General features: G+C 41.2%; 1 protein-coding gene and 1 long non-coding RNA gene across 12 annotated transcripts in view; one reads left to right on the top strand and one right to left on the bottom strand.

Moving 5' to 3' along the window:
• The window catches only part of CHD7 (chromodomain helicase DNA binding protein 7), a 188,464-nt gene that overhangs the window by 17,322 nt on the left and 150,723 nt on the right, over window positions 1-20,419 (bottom strand). For 10 of the 11 annotated variants that reach the window (XM_021942359.2, XM_021942365.2, XM_021942367.2 and 7 more), the window contains 12 exons: window positions 19,421-19,676; window positions 13,438-13,648; window positions 12,716-12,911; window positions 11,894-12,061; window positions 11,473-11,652; window positions 7,973-8,083; window positions 7,678-7,883; window positions 4,663-4,862; window positions 4,314-4,473; window positions 3,148-3,237; window positions 1,137-1,226; window positions 587-690 (listed from right to left, as the gene is read on the bottom strand). In XM_021942359.2, coding sequence (XP_021798051.1) covers window positions 587-690; window positions 1,137-1,226; window positions 3,148-3,237; window positions 4,314-4,473; window positions 4,663-4,862; window positions 7,678-7,883; window positions 7,973-8,083; window positions 11,473-11,652; window positions 11,894-12,061; window positions 12,716-12,911; window positions 13,438-13,648; window positions 19,421-19,676 — 1,972 coding nt within the window. The remainder of the gene's footprint in view (window positions 1-586; window positions 691-1,136; window positions 1,227-3,147; window positions 3,238-4,313; window positions 4,474-4,662; window positions 4,863-7,677; window positions 7,884-7,972; window positions 8,084-11,472; window positions 11,653-11,893; window positions 12,062-12,715; window positions 12,912-13,437; window positions 13,649-19,420; window positions 19,677-20,419) is intronic. The other variant, XM_021942366.2, reaches the window with a different exon arrangement.
• LOC108587243 overlaps window positions 1-20,419 on the top strand; it is a 36,786-nt gene that overhangs the window by 13,676 nt on the left and 2,691 nt on the right. The window contains exon 3 of the long non-coding RNA XR_004185827.1: window positions 16,849-16,909. This is a non-coding gene — a long non-coding RNA (uncharacterized LOC108587243). The remainder of the gene's footprint in view (window positions 1-16,848; window positions 16,910-20,419) is intronic.

The following is a 20,419-nucleotide window of genomic DNA, read 5'->3' as shown; positions in this document are numbered from 1 at the left end:
CCCTTTAGTCAGGCTGGACTGCTGAGAATACCTCCACGACCTCCAGAGAATTGGGATTATAATCAGGAATCGCTCACTGTATATATCATGCCAGTTCTGCATCCCCAGCCTTTCAAAGTTAACAAGGCTGCATCCCACTCAGGGGAGCCACGAGTTCTCAGCACTGACATTTGTGAAATATTGCTTGGAACAAAGCCCAGGAGGCACTTGTACAGATTAATAGCAGAGGTTAAGCCCACCGTCCACTTTGACACTGGTTGGCAGAGTTAGCAAGGGAAGCCATGCTGGAAGCAAAGTTTAGGGAGAGCTATAGTACAACTTGGCTATTATTAAAACAAATATGGTTTGGGTTTTATTTACAGCCAAGAAAGAAATGTTTTCTTCTCAAATGCTCAACAAACATTCAAAAACAGCATCTGATATTTACAGTTCATATTAGATTTTTAGTACAGAAAAATGGTAGACGCCAAGAGTCCTTTGGAACTATCCTCATTAATATTATGACTTTGGAAAAGAGTATGTAAAGAGTTCTAAATAAAGACCAAGCCATACAGTCGAGATGTATTCAAACAGAAACGTCACTTACCATGTTTGAACACTCCAATTAAGAGGGATTTGTCTGCTTCCTTATCCCACCAATCTGCAGGAACTTCAGCATGGAAAGGTTCAGGGATCCACACATCGGCTTCACTGAAAGACAACATTTATAAGAAATATTAGTATTAAAAAAGAATTCCAAGTAATGAATGTGATACACGGCTCACGTGCCCTCTCTCCCACAATAAACATCTGAGCATGGTGGGGAGGTATCAGCAAAGGTAAAAAGAAAGGGCATGAGTCAGTAGCCCTCTGCTATGACCAGAAAGAACTTTATCACATGGTATCCCATTTTAAGGGTCATCTCAGAACACCAGTGCTTTAGTTCGCACCTCTTTACACTACAAACATAAATACAAACAGCCTTTTCCTGATTCTCATCACATCCCCAAGCAGGAAGGACAAATACCGCATTCAAGATGCAAAAAAGGAGATGGGTTACTAGTGGTTTACGAAGGTTCTGAAACACAATCCATGATGCTTTCCGGCTACCCAGATTATCTCACTGAGGTTGAGTACAAACGTGAGCTCGCACTAACCTTGAGTCAGCACCCTCTAAGATCTTATCTGCCTGGTCTCCTATCACTTCTTGTCTTAGGTAGTACAGCATGCGGACACGCAGCAGGACCCTGGAGAGGAAGACAGAGGGGGGAAAAAGTTCTTAACTTCAGGACTGTTTGCCAACAGTGGCTTTTGGCAGCTGCTGCTGTTCATCCATCATCCTGCCAAGGCTGATTAGCCATGCTGTATGGTAGGCTTGAAGCGTGACAGATGGTGGCACATAATCACCTCTGTGTGGTGCTTTCTGCTGGCTTCCAACAGGCCTGCCTGGCAACCGCTCACACTGCACAGAGAGGGCCCAAGCTCAGCCCAGCCCAGGCGCACTTCATTTAGTTCTACCTAGTGCAGCTTGTGAAGTTTAGACACGTACCCTACCATTGCCTCTGAAGTATTGAAGCAAGTTTGTAAACAACTGAGCAGATGGCTTTCAGTAACTGTTCTGCTTCATTATCTCATAAAATTTCCTCAGCTGCTGCCTTAATACCATTTTTGGAAGCACATCAGAAGTTGTAGGAATAAACGAGATATAAAATCTGGTTTTACTACCTTACAATAAACCCTCAATATGGAATGTCAGGTTTTTCAGATTATACAACTTTGCTTCCGAGAAAAGAAGATGGCGACAGGGTTGGGTAGAAGGTGTGTCCTTGCTCTTCTCCTGTATGAAATACTATGTTAGACATTTTTATTCCTTCTAGTTTTTTGTACCTGGGAACTTAAGTTGTAGTAGCTTGAAAAAAAAATTAGAAAATTAAAATGTGTCCAATTCATTGACATTCTTAATCATTCTCAAGAAATCGATTTTTTAAAACGCTTGGAATTCTAGGAACTAGATTTTCAATCCTGCTTGGAGTTCCTCAATGGCTAAAACATAATTCTTTCAAGAAAGTCCACCTGGTAAGTCCCAAAAGCCAGTGTCTACCAAAGCTAGTATCCCCTGCTGCACAGCCCTGGTGTGCATTGGGGACTGACAGGTGAATCGTGGCCTTCTTGGCCATGAGTACATGATAATACAAATGTTATTTCCCCAGCTGAGTAATCCCATCATGTACTTGTACAGCACTTTACAACCAATGTCTCACACTTATACTAGCCCTTTTGATCTTCACAACAACCCTATGATGAAGCAGGGCAAGTTATAATTTCCACTTTCAAATGGGAAAACTGATGGTAGCAGAAGATAAGTGACAAATCCAAGGCCACAGAGTTACCTTGCACATGGGACAATTGGAACTAGGTCTTCAGGCTCTACTACACCATGCTGTTTTCAGGGTGTGGAAACTGTCCCTAAAACTTCAAAATAACAACTAGGATTCACCACAACAGACAACTCCCGATCACACATCAACAGATGCTCCCCAACAGGCCTTCCCCCAACCACGAGCCTACTCATGGCCAGCATGGGCTCTGGATAGGTCAAGCATGAGCTTGTAAATCCCTGAAGAGACTCACTTTGGATAACTCATTTCTATTTCTTTAGATTTTTTTTCTCTTGTGAACTCATGAGATTAAACATTAACTGTACCATACTGAACAGACATTTTCTAAGAGTGTGAGTGGGGTAGGATTTTAGGAAGCACTTTTATGCCACAGCAGTAACCACCAAGTTTCTGAGATACCAAAAGGGTTGGAGGTAATGGTTCTGAAGATGCCTTGGAGCCTCACCACAGCTCTGAGGAGCAGAGAAGACTTCCGAGCTGAGGCTGCCCTCATCTACTTGGGTTCAAACCTGGTTCTGCCCCTTAACTGGCTGAGGGTCCTTGAGGAGGTTACTCAACTTTAGTTTCAGTTTCCTTGTCAGTTAAATGGGGATAAAAGTCATACTAATCTTAGACAACTCAAACAGATAAGCCATACAAAGCGCTTGGCACGCTGCCAGTATTATGTGCTCAGACTTTGTTGCTGCTACTTTTACAGAGAGAAATGCATACTTATTTACATCCTGCCTCATCCAGCTGAGATCTTGCTGCCGAGGTTTACTGGACTCACCAGGAAAGTGAGTCCTCAAGAGGCTGAATAACTTGCTCAAGGTCACACGAAGCTAGGACATAGAGCTGATCAGTAGCATTGTTGCCTGAACTAGTGATACGGAAAAACGCATATTCAGAATAAGGAAACAACATATGCAGATGTTAGTTTAATAGGAACTGTTAACAGAACTCCAAGCAATGAAATAAATTTAGGTTCAATATTCTTCAATTATCTATAATCAGTTTTTGGAAATAAACGTAAGAAATATGATTCTAAGCTCATAGGCAGAAAAAATGGACCCAGCAACTGAGGTAATATTAAGCAAAAAATAATACATGAACTCCCCAGTCCTCCCTCCACTGTACGCAGCTAGTTGAAGGTGGGATCATATAACGCTGACTACAATTATCTAACAGATACTGGTTAAAAACCAGTCCTCTACAATGTTCATAGCACCATTATTCACAACAGCTATGATAACCAGCCCAAGTGTCTGTCAACAGATGACTGAGACAAACAAAACGTGGCATATACACACAATGGAATACTATTCAGCCATAAACAGGAATGAAATTCTGATACCGTAACACAAATGAACCTTGAAAATATTAAGTGAAGTAAGCCAGGCACAGAAAGACAAATAATCTGTGATTCCCCTTAGGAGACATATAGGACAGACAAACTAATAGAAACAGAACATAGAATGGTAATTGCCAGGGGCCAGGCAAGTTACTGTTTAATTGATATAGTATTTACATTTGGGATGATGGAAACATTTCAGGTACAGTATTGTGAGTGTAAATAATGCCAACGAATTGATCACTTATAAACGGTAAAAATGGTAAATGTTGTGTTGTGTATCTTACCATGTTAAAAAATAATCAGTCACCTAAACGTATGCTCTCCTGTAACTTGACACCACATTTCAAGAAAAATGGTAAGGCTGTGCAAAGGCAACAACTACACCATTTAAAAGTCTTAATAACAGAGCTGTCCCTCCATATCCACAGGAGTATGGTTCCAGGACACCCCTCAGACACCAAGATCCGCAGATGCTCAGGTCCCTCAGTTGGCCCTCCAAATCTGCGAGTTCTGCATCTGCAGACGTGAACGGCCGACTGCATGCATTTTTTAAAGAATAAAAAGGGAATTAAACTCTCCAGGTCCACCCTCTAATAACATACTTGTTACAGTGATGCTTCAGGTGTTTCTTGTAGCTGTCCTCCTGGAACAGGGCATCTGGGTTGCAGCTGGCCAGCCAGTCGGCATCCTGCACCACCGGCTGTGTGCTCTGGGCTTTCACCTTCTTTCCCTTCCTTCCCCTTGGCACAGGGGCTGATAAACCTAGAATCACCATCATAATAATAATAGAAGCCTTTTACATTCCAATTATAGTGTCAATGGCAGAGAGGCAGGGAATGCATGAGGCAGGGAAATACGGGGTGTATGTCACATCTCTTTATCAACAGTGTGTCACGAAGGATCCTGATGGCTTTGTGACCCTGTAGCACAAACAACATGGCGGAAACCTACCAGAATGGTTGACCAAGGCTCGAGTCTGGCCATCCGCTGTGGGTGTGATCAGATCCCAGATGAAGCTTTTGATATTCTCATCGCCTTTGTAATGATTAAGACAGTATACCAGGATGGTTCTGCAGATAGTTTCGACATCTTGCTCAGTGAGCTGGCGTTTATAGCGTCCGTGGGAAAGAATGTCTGTCCACCGTCCCCAACTGCAAAGCAAATATTCAGCATGCCGAGGTGTCTGTGAGTTTTGATTTACGGCTTTACTTTAACAGTCAGGTAGCAGTGTTGGGAAATCCTGGGTCAAAACTAGCAACAATTCACACTGGATGACAGGAAAGCAATCCAGGGTGCAAGAGTTAAAAATACTCCCTTACACAGCAAGCTGCCCCTCAGTTCACTGCTCCTAAGCACAGGAGTTGAAATGCCACAAGAATAACCCCCACAAAGCTAACCTTGGCTTTTCCAGGTACATGCAGGCTGCAACAGTGCAATTTTCAGGACATGAGTTCAACCGAGGGCCTGGAAATTACGGACTTTGCTTCATACTGTCATGATTAGTACATTTTGATGTTGACCAACCATCTGAGATAAAAGGCAACTCAAGATAAAAGGTGTGACTACCCCAAAATCAAGGATGTGATGCTGAGCAGTATATGGCTGCATCGACCCACCTCTAAGGGGATGCCACAGTCACTGGTGAAAGGTTCTGGAAAGTTCTGAGGTTCCTTTTGAAACGGGGAGTAATAACCCCAAGCATAAGAACCCTCACAGGCAAGATGTTCTGCCAACCCTCAGATCCTCATGAGAAATGAGTGGGAGAAAGGACTACGGACAGAAAACAGAGGCAAACAGACAACATGCCATGGGGCCTGACTGCCTGTTTCGTGTTATAATCCCAGACTAAACAGTGCTGTGCTGTTTCATCTGGGAGCTGTGGGGTAAGACCACACAACAAATAGGTACGGGGGCAGGCAGCAGTAGGTGCTGTCTGAGCCATGTCTTCTCCCAGGCCACAGCAGACTGAGCCACCAAGGCAGTGCTCATGGTATGAACAGCCCTCCGCTGCAGACTGAGAGTTGTGTCTGGAGCAGAGAGCAGCTCACATCCTCCCTCAGGCCCTGCTTCTCACCCTGACTTGGTCTCTTGTCACTCCCTGGTCCTCTCTGGCTCCTGTGAACTTCTTGAAGTTTCTCCAACCACAAGGCTAGCTCTCACTGATGGCCTTGGAACACACTGCTCTGTCTGCTGGGATCTTACTTCCCTTCCCTACCCAAATCCCAGCACTCCCTCTTACCCTGGCTGATTTGTGATATCCACCAAGTCACAGGCTGTGTGACTTTTTGTGGAATTCCTCCTTTCACTCCTCCTAACCCCAGAGGTGGGGAGACAACACTGGAGCTGTGTCTTAACAGTGAGCTGACAGGCTCTATGCTCCACAGCAGAGTGCTTCCTTGTCACAGTCTGCACCACTTCTGCTTGCTCACCTGCCTGCCTGAGCCATGACTGTTTTGCTCAGAGCTCCACCCCAAGTGACTGAGAGGATCCTAGACAGTGACCAGCACATAGGTGTTCAGTACATAGTGACGACTATGGGAAGGGGGAAGGACCTGACTGAAAGACAATCTGTGCTAAGCACACTTCTTAGCTGTAGGAGTTATTTATGTGTTCCATTCCTAAAGTTACCCACAGAACTCTCAAATCGGATGATTGTGCTGAAACATGGCAGCAGGCGAGGGTAGCAAAAGGCTTTTGGGGGGCAGGATGTGAGTCTCTGCCCCATGTAAGAAGAGACAAGAGAGGATGCCCAGCTTGCACAGATAATGAGGATGGACTTCTGATGAACAAGCATTTATCAGCACTATGTGTCTGCTCACACTGCACTACGCACTGAGGGCACAAAGAAGGAGCCTCCATCCTCAAGCAGCTGCAAACAGAATCTAGCAAAAGAGGGAGGTGACTCAAAAATCGTAAACAACATGATGAGTGTGATGGGAAGTATAGGCCAGACTCGGTTGCAGAGCACAAGCTGATGCCTGCATCGGACACCCACAGAGAGCAGAAGGGAGGCAGGTCACCTCCCAGTGGAGGTGCACGTGGGGGGTCCTCTAGGCAGTGGGAAGAGCTTGTGCAAAGACACAGATGAGATGGAGCGTGGCACATTGAAGGAGATGAAGCCGTCTGTCCTAACAGAAGCTTGCACTGCCCATGGGAAAGAAACCAACAGAAGACAAGGGCCTAGAAGAGCTCTGGATGCCATGTCAGCATATGTTTGTGTTTACTCTGAAACTAATGGTAATCCATTGGAAGAAATCATCCAAGACAGGACGTCATCAGATCTGTAGAAAGGTTACTCTAGTAGCAGTTTTTTTGGTTTGTTTTGTTTTTTTAACAGGAGTTGCCTATAGTCCCACAATCTGTTAGAGAACTCTTATTGACCGATTCAGATATTTACTGAGCACCGTGCCATTCGAAGTACTGCTTCGGGCGTCACAGTGATTCAGAGATAAATTAGACATGGATCCTGCCTTTTAGAAACTTGTAGTCCAGCAGGAAAAATACAACACTTTCACAAAGTTCAAATGACCATTCATGGTTCACATGAGTTGCAAGGAAGAATTTAACAAGTGAGATTATTGCCTTTGACAATTTTTTATAAGAGAAATATTAAAAGCTTACGACAGTCACAAATTTTATGCAAAGCTTGTAAAGTGAGAAAAGATTTTGTAATTTTGACACTTTGTTCTTATTAATAATCAACATGTAAATCTGGATCTGGCATAATTCCTTAAGGTACACGCAAGCACCCTAACTTCAGGTGACCTCTGAATCCAGAAGCATCTGAACAACTTAGATTATGTTAACCAAATGGCTCCAAAGCCCTGTAAAGTTACTGCAGAAGCATTCATTTGACTGTGCAAAGGGGTGTCACACAAATTCGAACACAAATATAGCTCTATACCAGTTGGGAATTCTAACTATCGTTAGAACAAAATTCCATCTTACGTAGTGAGTCCTACTTACCCATAGACAAGCAGATTCTTCTCCACCCTGAAACACTCACTCCTTGCATAGCCCTGTGACTTATCCTGGGGGCGCCGTGGCTTTGCGCAGGGCTTTTCTTCAGAATCACTTTCCAAGTCTGAGAACTCCATCAGCTCATCTTCCTTCACTGCACTGTAGAGCCTGGTCTGCTTTCTCACTCTTGGAGTATCAATAACCAGGTTGTTCTAACAAAAGAGGAGATACATTTGAAATTTCTGAAAGAGTGGCTCTTGGTTTAGATCAGATAGGTGTTTGAATGGGACTTCTTACTCACCCTCCCATTTAAGGCATCAATATCCAATTCAGCCTTCTTAGCCCACTTTTGCCAGAAATTTGGATCATCCAAGGAAATATCTGTCCTATTTCCAGATGCAACAAAACTGGCCTACAGAGAAAAAAGAAACACATTACTTTGAGAGGTTTTTCTCAGAAGTAGAATGTAAAGCAGCTTTTGTTTATTCATTTGCTCCAATATTGTGCGTTCCTCCACTTGTGCTAGACACTACAGTAGATGGGACTAGAATGACAGACGGGCCCTCAGGCAACTGACTGACCAGGAGCTGAGACCAAACCAAAGAATTACACTGCAGCATGATACATGACAGGGAGCAAAGGTATAGACCAGTGCAGGTGATATACAGAGGAGGGGCCCCTAACCTGGTTCAGGCGGGGCATTGCTGGAAACTGAGAAGAAAAGGCTCTCCCATAAAATGATGCCTGAACCATTTTAAAACATTCATAAAACAGGAAAGCATGTGGACATGTTCACAGCAGAGCATGTGCCATGGCACAGAGGAGAGTAAAGGGGAAAAGGGTAGTCAGGGAAGAAGAGCCAGAGGTCGAGCTGGTGAGGGAGAGGGAAGCTAGGTGAAGCAGTGTCTTCTATGTGTTGTTAACAGAGTTTGAACTCTATCCCGAGGGAACCAGGGACTATTTGAAACTGGGAATAATCTCATTATGGACACAATCATATCTAGAGTCACAAGTTGGAAAGGTCATACCAATGCTTGGAGCATGGAGGTCAGAACACAGCAGAAGAGGCCACTGTAATAATTTACAGAAGAAATAACAAAATGGAGAAAAGAAGGTGGTTTAGAAACATATTCTTTAGGCCAGGCATGGTGGCTCACGCCTATAATCCCAGCACTTTGGGAGGTCAAGGTGGGCCGATGGTTTGAGGTCAGGAGTTTGAGACCATCCTGGCTAACATGGTGAAACCCTGTCTCTACTAAAAATGCAAAAATTAGCCAGACATGGTGGTGCACGCCTGTAATGCCAGGTACTCGGGAAGCTGAGGCAAGAGAATCACTTGAACCCAGGAGGAAGAGGTTACAGCGAGTCGAGATTGCGCCACTGCACTCCCACTGCACTCCCACAAAGCAAGACTCTGTCAAAAATAAAATAAAATAAAATAAAAACAAAAAAATTTTTAAAAAAAGAAACATATTCTTTAAAAGGTAAAATTCTTGGGAAGCTGAAGGTGGAAGGTGACTTGAGCCATGTGTTCAAGTCTAGCCTGGGCAACACAGTGAGACATCATCCCTAAAAATAAAAAAGGCAAAATTAATTAGAGTCAGAATCTGGGTGTATGTGAAATATGAAAGAGGAAGCCAGGAAAAACTTCAGCATCCATTTCAGGCATCTGAATGATGTCAGTCAGGTGGACAAACAGATGGCGGTAGGGGGAGAGACAGGGATGGTAAGTTTGGCTGTGAGCTCTGAGAAAATAATCTGACATAAAGCTGAAAGATGTAAGGGAGAAGATGTGGGTCTCAAAGCCCACAGGAGAAGAGCCTTTCCAGATTGGAGGAGCTGGGATAACTGGACAGCCACATGCAAAAGGAAGGTTGGACCCCTACCTCACACCATACACAAAACTCTATTCAAATGGAATCACAGACCAAAATGTAAGAGTTAAAAACTACAAATCTTGGAATCTAAGTTATGCTAGTGAATAACATTATGCTAACTGAATGAAGCCAGACACAAAAGATCATATACCACATGATTCCATTTATATGAACTGACCACTGTCCAGAGTAGGCAAATCTGTAGAAAACATAAATCTCTGTGAGCTTGGGTTTGACAATGCACTAAAACACAAGCGATAAAAGAAAAAGATGGTAAACTGGGCTTCATTAAAATTACACGCTATTAAGAAAAGAGGAGAAAATATCTGCAATCATATTAATACAGAACTTTCATACAGAACATATTTTAAGTCTGAAATATTAATAACAAGAAACTCAAAAAATGAACAAAGAACTTGAATAGAATTTTTTCCAGAGATGATCTACATCTGGCCAATAAGCACATGAAAAGATGCTCAATATCATCAGAGAAATGCAAATAAAAACAAGAGTGGGATATGACCTCACACCCATTAGAACGGCAAAAACTAAAAACTCAGATAATAAAAAGTATTGGGGAGGATATGGAGTTCCATTTCCTCCATATCCTCATCTATACTTCTTACTATTTGACTTGGAAAGAAAATAGTACAGTCACTTTAGAAAACAGTCTGGCAGTTCCTCAAAGGGTCAAACATGAAGTTAACATAGGACCCAGCAATTCTACTCCTGGTATATACTCAAGAAAAATGAAAACAAGTCTATATAAAAACTTGTACACAAATATCCATAACAACATTCTTCATAATAACCAACAGTAAAAACAACCCAGATGTCCATTATCAACAAATAAATGTGGTATACCCATAAAATGGAATACTGTTCAGCAATAAAAAGGAATGAATTACTGATTCATACTACAATATGGATGAACCTGAAAAACATTATGCTAAGTGAATGAAGTCAGACACAAAAGATCATACATCATATGATTCCATTTATGTGAACTGTCCACTGTCCAGAGAAGGCAAATCTGTAGAAAAATAAAGTAGATTCATGCTTTCCAGATATGGGAGACTGGTACGGATAGGAATAGGGAATGACTGCTAATGAGCATAAGGACCTTTCTGGGGTAATGGAAATGTTTCAAACTTAGATTGTGGTAGTATGTGCTCACGTCTGTAATATGGTAAAGGCACTGAATTGTACACTTAAGACAGGTTAACTGTATAGTCAGTTAATTACATTTCAGTAAAGCTGTTAAAAATAAAAGTACAGAGTGGGCCTTAGTGAGATGGCTAGAACAAAATGCAGGCAAAACCTCAGAAGGGGCTCTCAGGTGGAACCATTGGATGTACTCAGTGGTGACCCTGGCCAGAGCAGCTCTGATAGAGAGGCAGGGAACGGGTGCAAGCTGGACGCTGAAAAAGCTGAAAAATAAGTAGAAAGGGAGACAGTAGAGACAGCTGGAGTAGATTACGTTTGTGTGGATTTTAGCTCTGAAAAGAGTTTATGTATGGAGACAGAGTTAAAGGGGAAAATAGTGGACAGGTATTTTTAAAGGAGGGAGTTGATCATTCTTATAGGCTGTTTCAGAAACCAGAATCTGGGGAGAGAAGGAAGATGCCAATGGAGCAGGATCTCAGAAGTGGAGAGGATGGAGTCAAGAACACAACTGAGGGATTAGCCTCAGGAGCTGGGAAGTAGATACAAGGATGACAAGGCGAGGGCAAATACCAGTGGCAGGTACACAGAAGAGAAACCAAAGCATAAAGCAAGCTTCATGTGCCAGGGGTTCCACAGGGAGTTAATGATTAATTTGATTAATTCCCAATGCATCTTGTAAGCACTTTTACAAGGTACTTTTCACATGAACTCTGTTATGTTTCTATGGAAAACCTGGCCTCTTCAGATCGATTCACACCTTAGCAAACGTGGAACCTTTCCCTTCTGACTCAATGGTAATGGTGTGGGTTCGACGTAGGAGGATCTGATCAATATCTTCTTCACAGAATTTAGACCCTTCATCCTCCTCATCCATGAGTGCACCATAGGCCCCTTTTCGTAGAAGATCCTCTATTTCTTTCTTGGAAAGCTGTTGTACCTGTTTTAGAGAAATATTTAAAATACTCAAAATAATTTAGAATTAAAAGATTTGTAGACTAAACAAATGCTGCATTTTTCTCAAAGAGAGTAAACCTAAATTATAACAAAGGAAAGTGTTACAAAAATACACTTAAAATATTGAGGTCGAAAAATAATCAAAAGCTGAGTAATTTTTTATAATTAGTTAAATAAAGAAAAGTGCCAGAATAAATGAATGGTTTGGGCAAGGGTGGTTTTACCCCATTGGTAGCATTTTCTCTTCCACTCATAGACTGTAGCACAGCTTTATCCAGCCCCAGCTTCAAACTAGCCTTGTCAAACATTTCCCTTTCATAGGAATTTCTTGTAATCAGCCTGTAGATTTTCACAGATTTGCTCTGTCCTATTCTATGACATCTAGCCTGAGCCTGGAAGAAAAATGAAATTAATAGTTATTGCAATGAACTGAATGTTTGTGTCTCCCCACCAAATTCATATGCTGAAACCCTCATTCCAATTGTGATGATATTTGGAGGTGGAGCCTTAGGGAAGTAATTAGGTCATGAGGGTGGAGTCCTCACGAACGGGATTAGTGTTCATATAAAGAGACAAGAGAGCTGGCTCTCGTTAAGCTGGGTGAGGACACAGCAAGATGATGACTGTCCGTAAACCAGGAAGAGGGCCCTCACCAAGAACCTGACTCTGCTGGCACTCTGGTCTTGGACCTCCAACCTCCAGAACCGTGAGAAATAAATGTCTGCTGTTTAAGCCAACCAATTTATGGTATTTTGTTAAGGAGACCTGAGCTAAGACGGCTACCAGCGAATGACAAGACGCAACTGCCAGTTATAAGACCCTATCTATGTGCCAATAAATAGAGGTGCCATTTAGAAGAAGGTTAAAACTAAAAAGTTTCTTCTCACATTATTAATCAATAAGTTACTAGTTGGTTACTTGCTCTGAGTCATAGGATACAGCCTGAGTGACAACGCAACATTAATTTATGGGTCTGACTGGGACTCTGTCATAGTAAGCAGAATGACTTCTTTTTTAAAGGCATCAGGACTTTCTTGTGCATTTACCTGGAGGTCATTTTGGGGATTCCAGTCTGAATCAAAGATGATGCAGGTATCAGCAGCAGTGAGGTTAATGCCTAAACCTCCTGCCCTTGTACACAGGAGGAAAACAAACCTATCAGAATCAGGTTTGGAGAATCTGTCGATAGCTGCCTGGCGGAGGTTGCCTCTTACTCGGCCGTCAATCCTTTCATATGGGTACCTAGAAATCATCAGTGTGAACAAGGAGGCCTGACACACAGCGACAACATACTTGCTCCTTTTTAAAAAATTTTATTACAATATGGAATATATATTTAAAAGACTAATATGACTTAACAGAGCTAATCTCAGAGCAAACAGGGTTTATTGGAGTTTTTTATATAATTGATTGAATGATCAACGATTAAATTTTATTTTACTTCCTCTCCAGGGAAATAGCTAAATTCTAAAAACAGCTGACACCTATAACAGTAAGATAACAAATAATTTCAATTTTAAGTAAGAAATATTCTCCCTTACTCAAATAAAGGCAATGGGGAAATAAAATTGCCTAAAAAAGTATGCAATGTCCTCCTGTAGTCATCATATAAAATAATCATGTACATCTATAGTTTTAAAAATGACATGTGATACATTTTCCCCATTCTATCCCCTTTATCATAGATACCACTTTTAGTGGACTGCTTGGAACCCTGTGAAGGTAATTTTAGATTTCCTTTTTATTATTCTGATATGGTGGCCCTCACCGTCTTTGAATGAGGTAGTCTTCCAGTATGTCCAAGCAGCGCACCATCTGGGAAAAGATAAGCACCCTGTGGCCACCAGCCTTCAGTTTTGGCAGCAGCTTGTCAATCAGCACTAGCTTGCCAGCAGCCTGGATCATTGCCTGGAGCTGAAAATCTGGAGACTCTGCATTGTGTGTTTCTTTAAACTCTTCCAAAATTTTCTCTTCAGCACCTGCAGAGATTGGACAGCATAACGTGAATACTGTAAAAGGTTTTTATTACTAAAAACAATGAACTTGCTTTCAAAACCCATTGCAAACTGTAGGGACCAGAACACCAAACTCCTGCTTATGAACAAGAATCCATCCACTTACTCATACTTGGGTCTATACAAAACTGTGGATGCACAAAAGGGATAAAAGTTTTAAGCATAACACATTGAGGCATTTAGGGGGAAAACCACATTTTTCAACAAACAAATGTTTGCTGTCTGTAAAAACGGAATTTCAACAACAGACTGTCAAGCCAGAAGTGGCAGAAACAAGCCAAGGGCCAGATACCTACAAAAAATTTGGAACCTAAATTGCTAAAGAAATGAAGAAATGTTTACTAGCTGAACATAAACACAAACAACAAAATCTGTTCCGAAATGAAAAAACAAAGGAATAGAGTCCTAACAATTACAGCGTAAGAGCAGTAGTAGTTTGGGTCTACAATTGCATATTAATATAGGCAAAGGAACTACAAAAAGAGGAATTTACTTCCAGGATAATTTCTTGGAATATCTGTTGGGGACCTAAGCATACATCTATTGTAATCTCTAAATCTCCCTCCACATTCATTCTCATCTGGTCATTTTTCCTAAGATACAAAATTCTATCTTGAACTATCCAAACCTTTTAAAATTAAAAACAAATAAACTTTTAAGTGTTTGACACAAGACTTCTGAATGCTTACACCCTTCTTTTCTCCCTCATAGCCCCACATGGATTTTTGCTGGTCCAAAGACTTGGGTACACTGGCAAGAGGCCTCAAGAAGATGACATCTTCCTAAGGAAAGATGCCCCACCACATCCCTGCCTGACACACGCTTATTCAGGAAGCCGCAGGCTAAGCTTCCTTCAACTGCTTAGGTGGCTTAACTAGAATTACGCAGCATTGGTCTGGCCTCCTCCTGCCTCTGGGGTTAATCAGGACATAGCTGTTGTGTTCAGCTCCTTTCTCTGAGGGTGGAGGATGTGTTCAACTATTCTTTAGAAAATACACACACACACATTCATCTTAATGGGATTGTCTCCCAGACTTTAACTGTGCCAGAAACTTAAAACTACCTTCCTACCACTAGTTTTTAACATGTGAACTAACTATACACAAGATGGGGATATATAAATCTCACAGAGGCTTTAAAGGTTGGGTTAGTGGGACAGGCCACCACAGCCTCTCACATGGTACTGCTGCAACAAGCACAGATGTAACAAAAGTGCAATCCTATCTGTACTTTAAGGTTGTATGTAGAAATTACCTTATGGCACGGTCAAATGCAGAAATACAGCTTGTTAATTATTAATCAACAAATAATTTACTGAGAACAGATTAAAGTCACTTAATGTCTTCCCAAGCACTAAGGCCTTCCACAAAATACACTGACTTCCTATGAAGGGGGCCTGGTCCTCACACCTTTCTTAAAGTGAATGAAAAGGTAATATTCACAATTTTTCTTTATGGAAAATAAATGTAAGAGTAAAGAGCAAAATGCTGTTTAAGAGCATTAGCAAGAATGTTCTTGAATAAAGTTTAATATTTTTTAAAACATGAAATTTAGAAACCCAGGTTCTAGATTCAGGACAAGCCCCTCAAGAGACAGGGGAAACAGATTTAAGTGCACATGTTACATTAGGTCTCTTTCGAGTGTGTTCTTGTACAATATACCATAAGCTCTGAAATTCAGAAATAAATTTTACTCTTATGTTATCTGGTCAACTATGTTTTGTCCATACTAAGTTAAAATCCACAATAATATAAATATAGTATTTTAGCCATTTAAAACAAATTAATGGCCAATGAATATTTTTCAAAAAGGAAATAATCATTTTGACAAAATAAACATCAGATATGTTTGAGTTTCAGTTAAAATTTTTTTAATACAAATAATTTGGTCAAATTTGCAGAGAAATTTAATTTTAAATTTATTCAGAGATTAAAAAAATAATTTTTGCCTTTTTTATACCACCAAAAAGAATAGTCCAAAAAAAAATCCATTCTTTCTTACCTGACAAAAGCTACTGCTGAATTAATTAATTCAGCTCTTTGTTATGAATTCAGGTTCTTACAACTGGCAGCCAGTTTATACTAATAATATTTCATTCAAAAATAGTATCAGCAAACATCTTTCCTATATGATTGTCTTGACATTTTATTGTCGCAACATTGAAGGAAAGAGGGTGGGAAGAGTGTTGCAGAGGAAGGCAACTGCTACCTTCTGACATCATAGCTAAATTTTCAAGATTACCAGTTAACGTTTGATACCCAATTTGTAAACATCAATCCAAAAATTAACTGGAAATGGGTTATGACAACCCAAAACACTTTGTTGGTTCCATCCTAAATTAATGTATGGCTGGTACTACATTGGAAAGTGTGTATATCAAAGACAACTTGAAACAAGTGTGCACTCACTTACAGCTTGAAGTCTTTTCACTTCAACAGATGGTCACTGTCGGGACAGTAACTGCAATGTCCTCTAGCTATATAAAAGCCACGAACAAACAAGAAAATATTTTGTTCTTGACGATTACCAGAAAAAAACAAGTTACTATTTTCTCTCTGAAATTCACTCCATCACGTAAGCCTCATTCTTGTTTTCTTTTTGCCCACTCTTCTCTACACGCCCCCTGCCTCAAACAATAACCAGCAATGACTCTTAAGTCAGCTCTAACCAGCAGGGTACCTTGGACATGTTTTCAACATTATTCTTAACTTCACATTACAAAACCGAGAAATTGGAAATTCCATTGAAATAAAGCTTGGGCCAATAATAGTAACTCCATTTATGTCACTCAGTTAGTTACCTTCACTTGTTTAACTTTCTTGCTTAACTTTTTAGCAAGAAAACAACTAGCAGAGGACCTAGAGTGTGCCAGACACTGTTCCAAGCATTGAAGTAAAAATATTAAGGGTCACATTAAAAATATTGTCTCATTTATATATAGTTTGTGTTCTACCAACACTTCTAAACTTTTTTCCTTGTGCTGTGCTTATGTTACTTTCAACTCATACATATAAAATTGCTTCTATTTTTCATAATCCTGGAAATGTGTTTTGTTGAATGTTGATTGAGGCTTCTTTGCTCTGCCACAACCCATTCAAATTTCAGTGTAATCTCCCAAATTAAAGAATTTCCTTTTAAATGCTGGATATATGTTTTTACTCCAGACTGTGGATGAAAATGAACAGTACTGGCCCTGGAGCAACTTCTACACAATACGATGTCTACGTAAGTTATCTGGGCAACTGCGTGCGCTTAGATTGTAGGTTATCTATACTTTTTCACCTTAACTTCCCCAAATTTAGGAACAAGGACACCTGCTTAACAGACACTTCTTAACTTGTCAGGACAGAAAAGCTGACCTCAAGGTGTGACCAATTAGGACAACTGCCACAGATGCCAAGCCTTAGGGAGTCCTGAGGGGCTCCTGGCGAACAAATATGCTATAGAGAATGACCCTGGAAAGCAATCAGCAGAGGAAGAGACACACCAGCTGTGTTTTGGGGGAAAACAACCCACAATGTTCAATGCATATAATTAACATATGACCAAACAGGGTAAACTTGCTGGAACTGGGGGTGGCAATCTAACTACCATTGCTGAGATCTCCCCTTTCACACACATCCTGCTGGTAGCATTCAGACTCTTTTGTATCTCCTTTTCTTTTCTTTCCCCTTGGAGCCTATTATTTCTTTTCTTTTGTACCAGCTATTAAATGCAAACGCGTGTATGTGCACAGTGCATGCACACACGTGTCCTCATCTCGCTCCATCAGTTGCCCTAAGCTCTGTCTTGCCAACTCACGACCTGGCTAGTTAACACTCACCATAACGGTTGTACAAGCTCCTAAACATACTGTGATTAGCAGGTTGGCAATATCAGATACATAATCATCACACAGGATACTCTCTTTAGAAGACAAAACTAAAAGCACAAAAAGAAATTCACTGGCTGGGCACGGTGGCTCACACCTGTATTCCCAGCACTTTGGGAGGCTGAGGTAGGCAGATCACTTGAGCTCAGGAGTTCGCTACCAGCCTGGGCAACATGGAGAAACCCCATCTCTACAAAAAATAAAAAAAAAAAAATTAGCTGCACGTTGTGGCACATGCCTGTAGTCCCAGCTACTCGGGAGGCTGAGGTGGGAGGGATGCTTGAGCCTGGGAGGTCAAGGCTGCAGTGAGCTGAGATCATGCCTCTGCACTACAGCCTGGGTGCCAGAGACAGACCCTATTCAAGAAAAAAAAAATGTGTTCATATGTGTGTGTTTTGTGTGTGTGTGTATATACACATACACATATATATATATAAAGAAATTCACTGATTTGTCGCACCACACCAACAATCCCAGGTGCAACCCTCTGAGACTGTCTTCCAGGCGTGGACTACTCTGTCCATTAGCAATGGAGACTTCTGAATCTGGGGTCTGATGAGTTATAAGTTATTAAAAGGGGAAAGATTAGAAATTCTTTAAATTAGCTGTCCTTGAACCTCATAAACTGTGATAAAGACAGACCAGGTTGTGCTCCCTCTTCCTTGAAAAGGCATCTAATTGCACTGCTGGCCAACCATCATCGTGTACAAGTCTCCCAAATTAGCCTGCCACCACCTTTCTTTAACCCACATTAACTTCTGCCCAGAATACAATAGCCTCTGAGCTGGTCCTTCTGCTTGTCTGTCTTTCCTCCTCCCATCCTTTTTATGCAACGTTGCCTGACGCATCACCCTGAATCATATTTCTTATCAATGCTCAGCTCAAACACTAGTTGTGGTTCTTCACTGCCTGCAGAGGAGAGCGGAGGTTCCATGCACTTGCCTTTAAGGAATTCTGCAGCAGGGTCCAAGCCATGACTAAGGTGCATTTCTTATGTGTGCCTTTTACTTTGGGCAAGTTCCTCATTGTTTTCCTGATCCCCTCTCTTTGCTTGTATCATTACTTCAGCCTAAACATCCTTTCTTTTTCTAACTCTCCTGGGAAAATCCTTTCTACCCCTGCAGACTTGCCTTAAAAGGCCATCTCCTTCTAAAGACTCCCCCAATCTCAATCTCTCAGCTAATTGAAGACTGCTTGTGGCGAATGCTCCCTTCTTATTTACCTTTGTATTCTCCAGAGTATCTTATACAACATAAGCATGAAATATTTATCACCTTAATGATTTCCAAAAATGCATAATAAAGGTTTTAAGCCATGAGTTATATAACACTATCAATTTAGTTAAGAAAAGAGGAGGCCCATAAATTATCAAAGCTTTAAGTTAATCTTTTTGTTCTCAGAGGACAGAGGTGCTAGATGACTCTGGACTGAGAGGAAGATGAGGACATTTTCTATCAAAGGCTTGAGACAGCTGTTAGCTGTCTGCCCACACCTAAGTTCCTCTTTAACATCTCTGATTTAAATACACACACCCCAAGAAAACCTCCATTAGGGGTTAATTTCTCTTTGGCTGTTAGCACTTCAGATGACTTCTAGCCATGGAAAACTAATGCCTCTTTTCAAGCACAGGGAGGTAGGAGAAAGGCAAAGTGAGATTCCATTTTAGCAGTTGCTGGGGCAATGGTCACTCGCCTTCAGCAAACACAGAAGGAGGCATCACAGAAAGTGGGAAGCTGGTGAAATCCATGCTGAGTGGACAGGAGACAGGAATGACTATATACCATGAAATCCTCAGTCTGGGGGCAGAAAAGGATTTCTGGGCTTCAACCGTCACTTAAGCAAGTTTGTGAGCAGAGCAGGCTTACCATTAATAAGGTACGGATGATTGCAGCACTTCCGCAATTCCATCATAGTGTTTAACAGGTTAGGTACGTTAGCTTGCCCACCGCCTTTGGAAAGAAATGTGAAATTCTTCTCAAGGATGGCTCGGTAATATTTCTTCTGAATATTTGTTAGCTCAACTTCAATAATAGTTTCTTCTTTGGGGGCCAAGTTCTTTTCTACATCCTCTTTGAGACGTCTCAACATCATTGGCTTTAGAATAGCTTGAAGTTTTTGCACCTAAAAAAGGACCTTAAGTAAATACTTGTGTCATGATTTGATGGTAAGTTAAAACATATTCTAACATGAAACATCAGGATTATCTCATTCATTAACCATCCATTTTCATTTTTCAAAGCCCAGTGAGAGAATGAAGGAGCTCATCTTTCAGCTTTCATAAGAGCAGTGCACGAAGGTTGGATGATTCTATGTCAAATGAACTATTTCATCCATCCAGGAGCCCTGAACAGCCAGAAGGCTTGAAAAGTACCCAGCAGAAATCCAACATATTCATGTAGCTTTCCATTCTGTTTGCTCTAAGCCATAGGGAAGATAGAGAAGAGCGACAAGACAGTGTCATGGCAATGCTCTGTTTCTATTCTCTTCCTTTCTAGGCAGAGCTAAAGAATGAGAGGAAGTGAGCCAGGAGCAATCTAGTCCCTGCAGGAAGGAGCCAGCAGAGACATCTCTCCCTGGTTCTCTTTTCTATTGATTGGCAAGAGAACTGAGTACTCCATACGGTTTTTATTTTAGAAAAGAAAAACAAAACAGACCTTACTCTGAACCGAGCTAAGAGGTTTTAGACAGTAAGTCAGGGGAGATGGCACATAAAAACCAAGATTTCACGTCTATCTCCATATTTATTTCAAATACAGCACACACATTATAACTAATACCCACATAACTCTTACAGCATATAAAATAGCCAAGCACTTTTTTTTTTTCTTTTTTTTTGAGACCAAGTCTCACTCTGTCGCCCAGGC

This window comes from Papio anubis, chromosome 8, assembly GCF_008728515.1.
Source record: "Papio anubis isolate 15944 chromosome 8, Panubis1.0, whole genome shotgun sequence".
In the NCBI taxonomy this organism is placed as follows: domain Eukaryota; kingdom Metazoa; phylum Chordata; class Mammalia; order Primates; family Cercopithecidae; genus Papio; species Papio anubis.
Note: the sequence above shows the minus strand (reverse complement) of the source record. Positions and strands in the feature narration are given on the sequence as shown.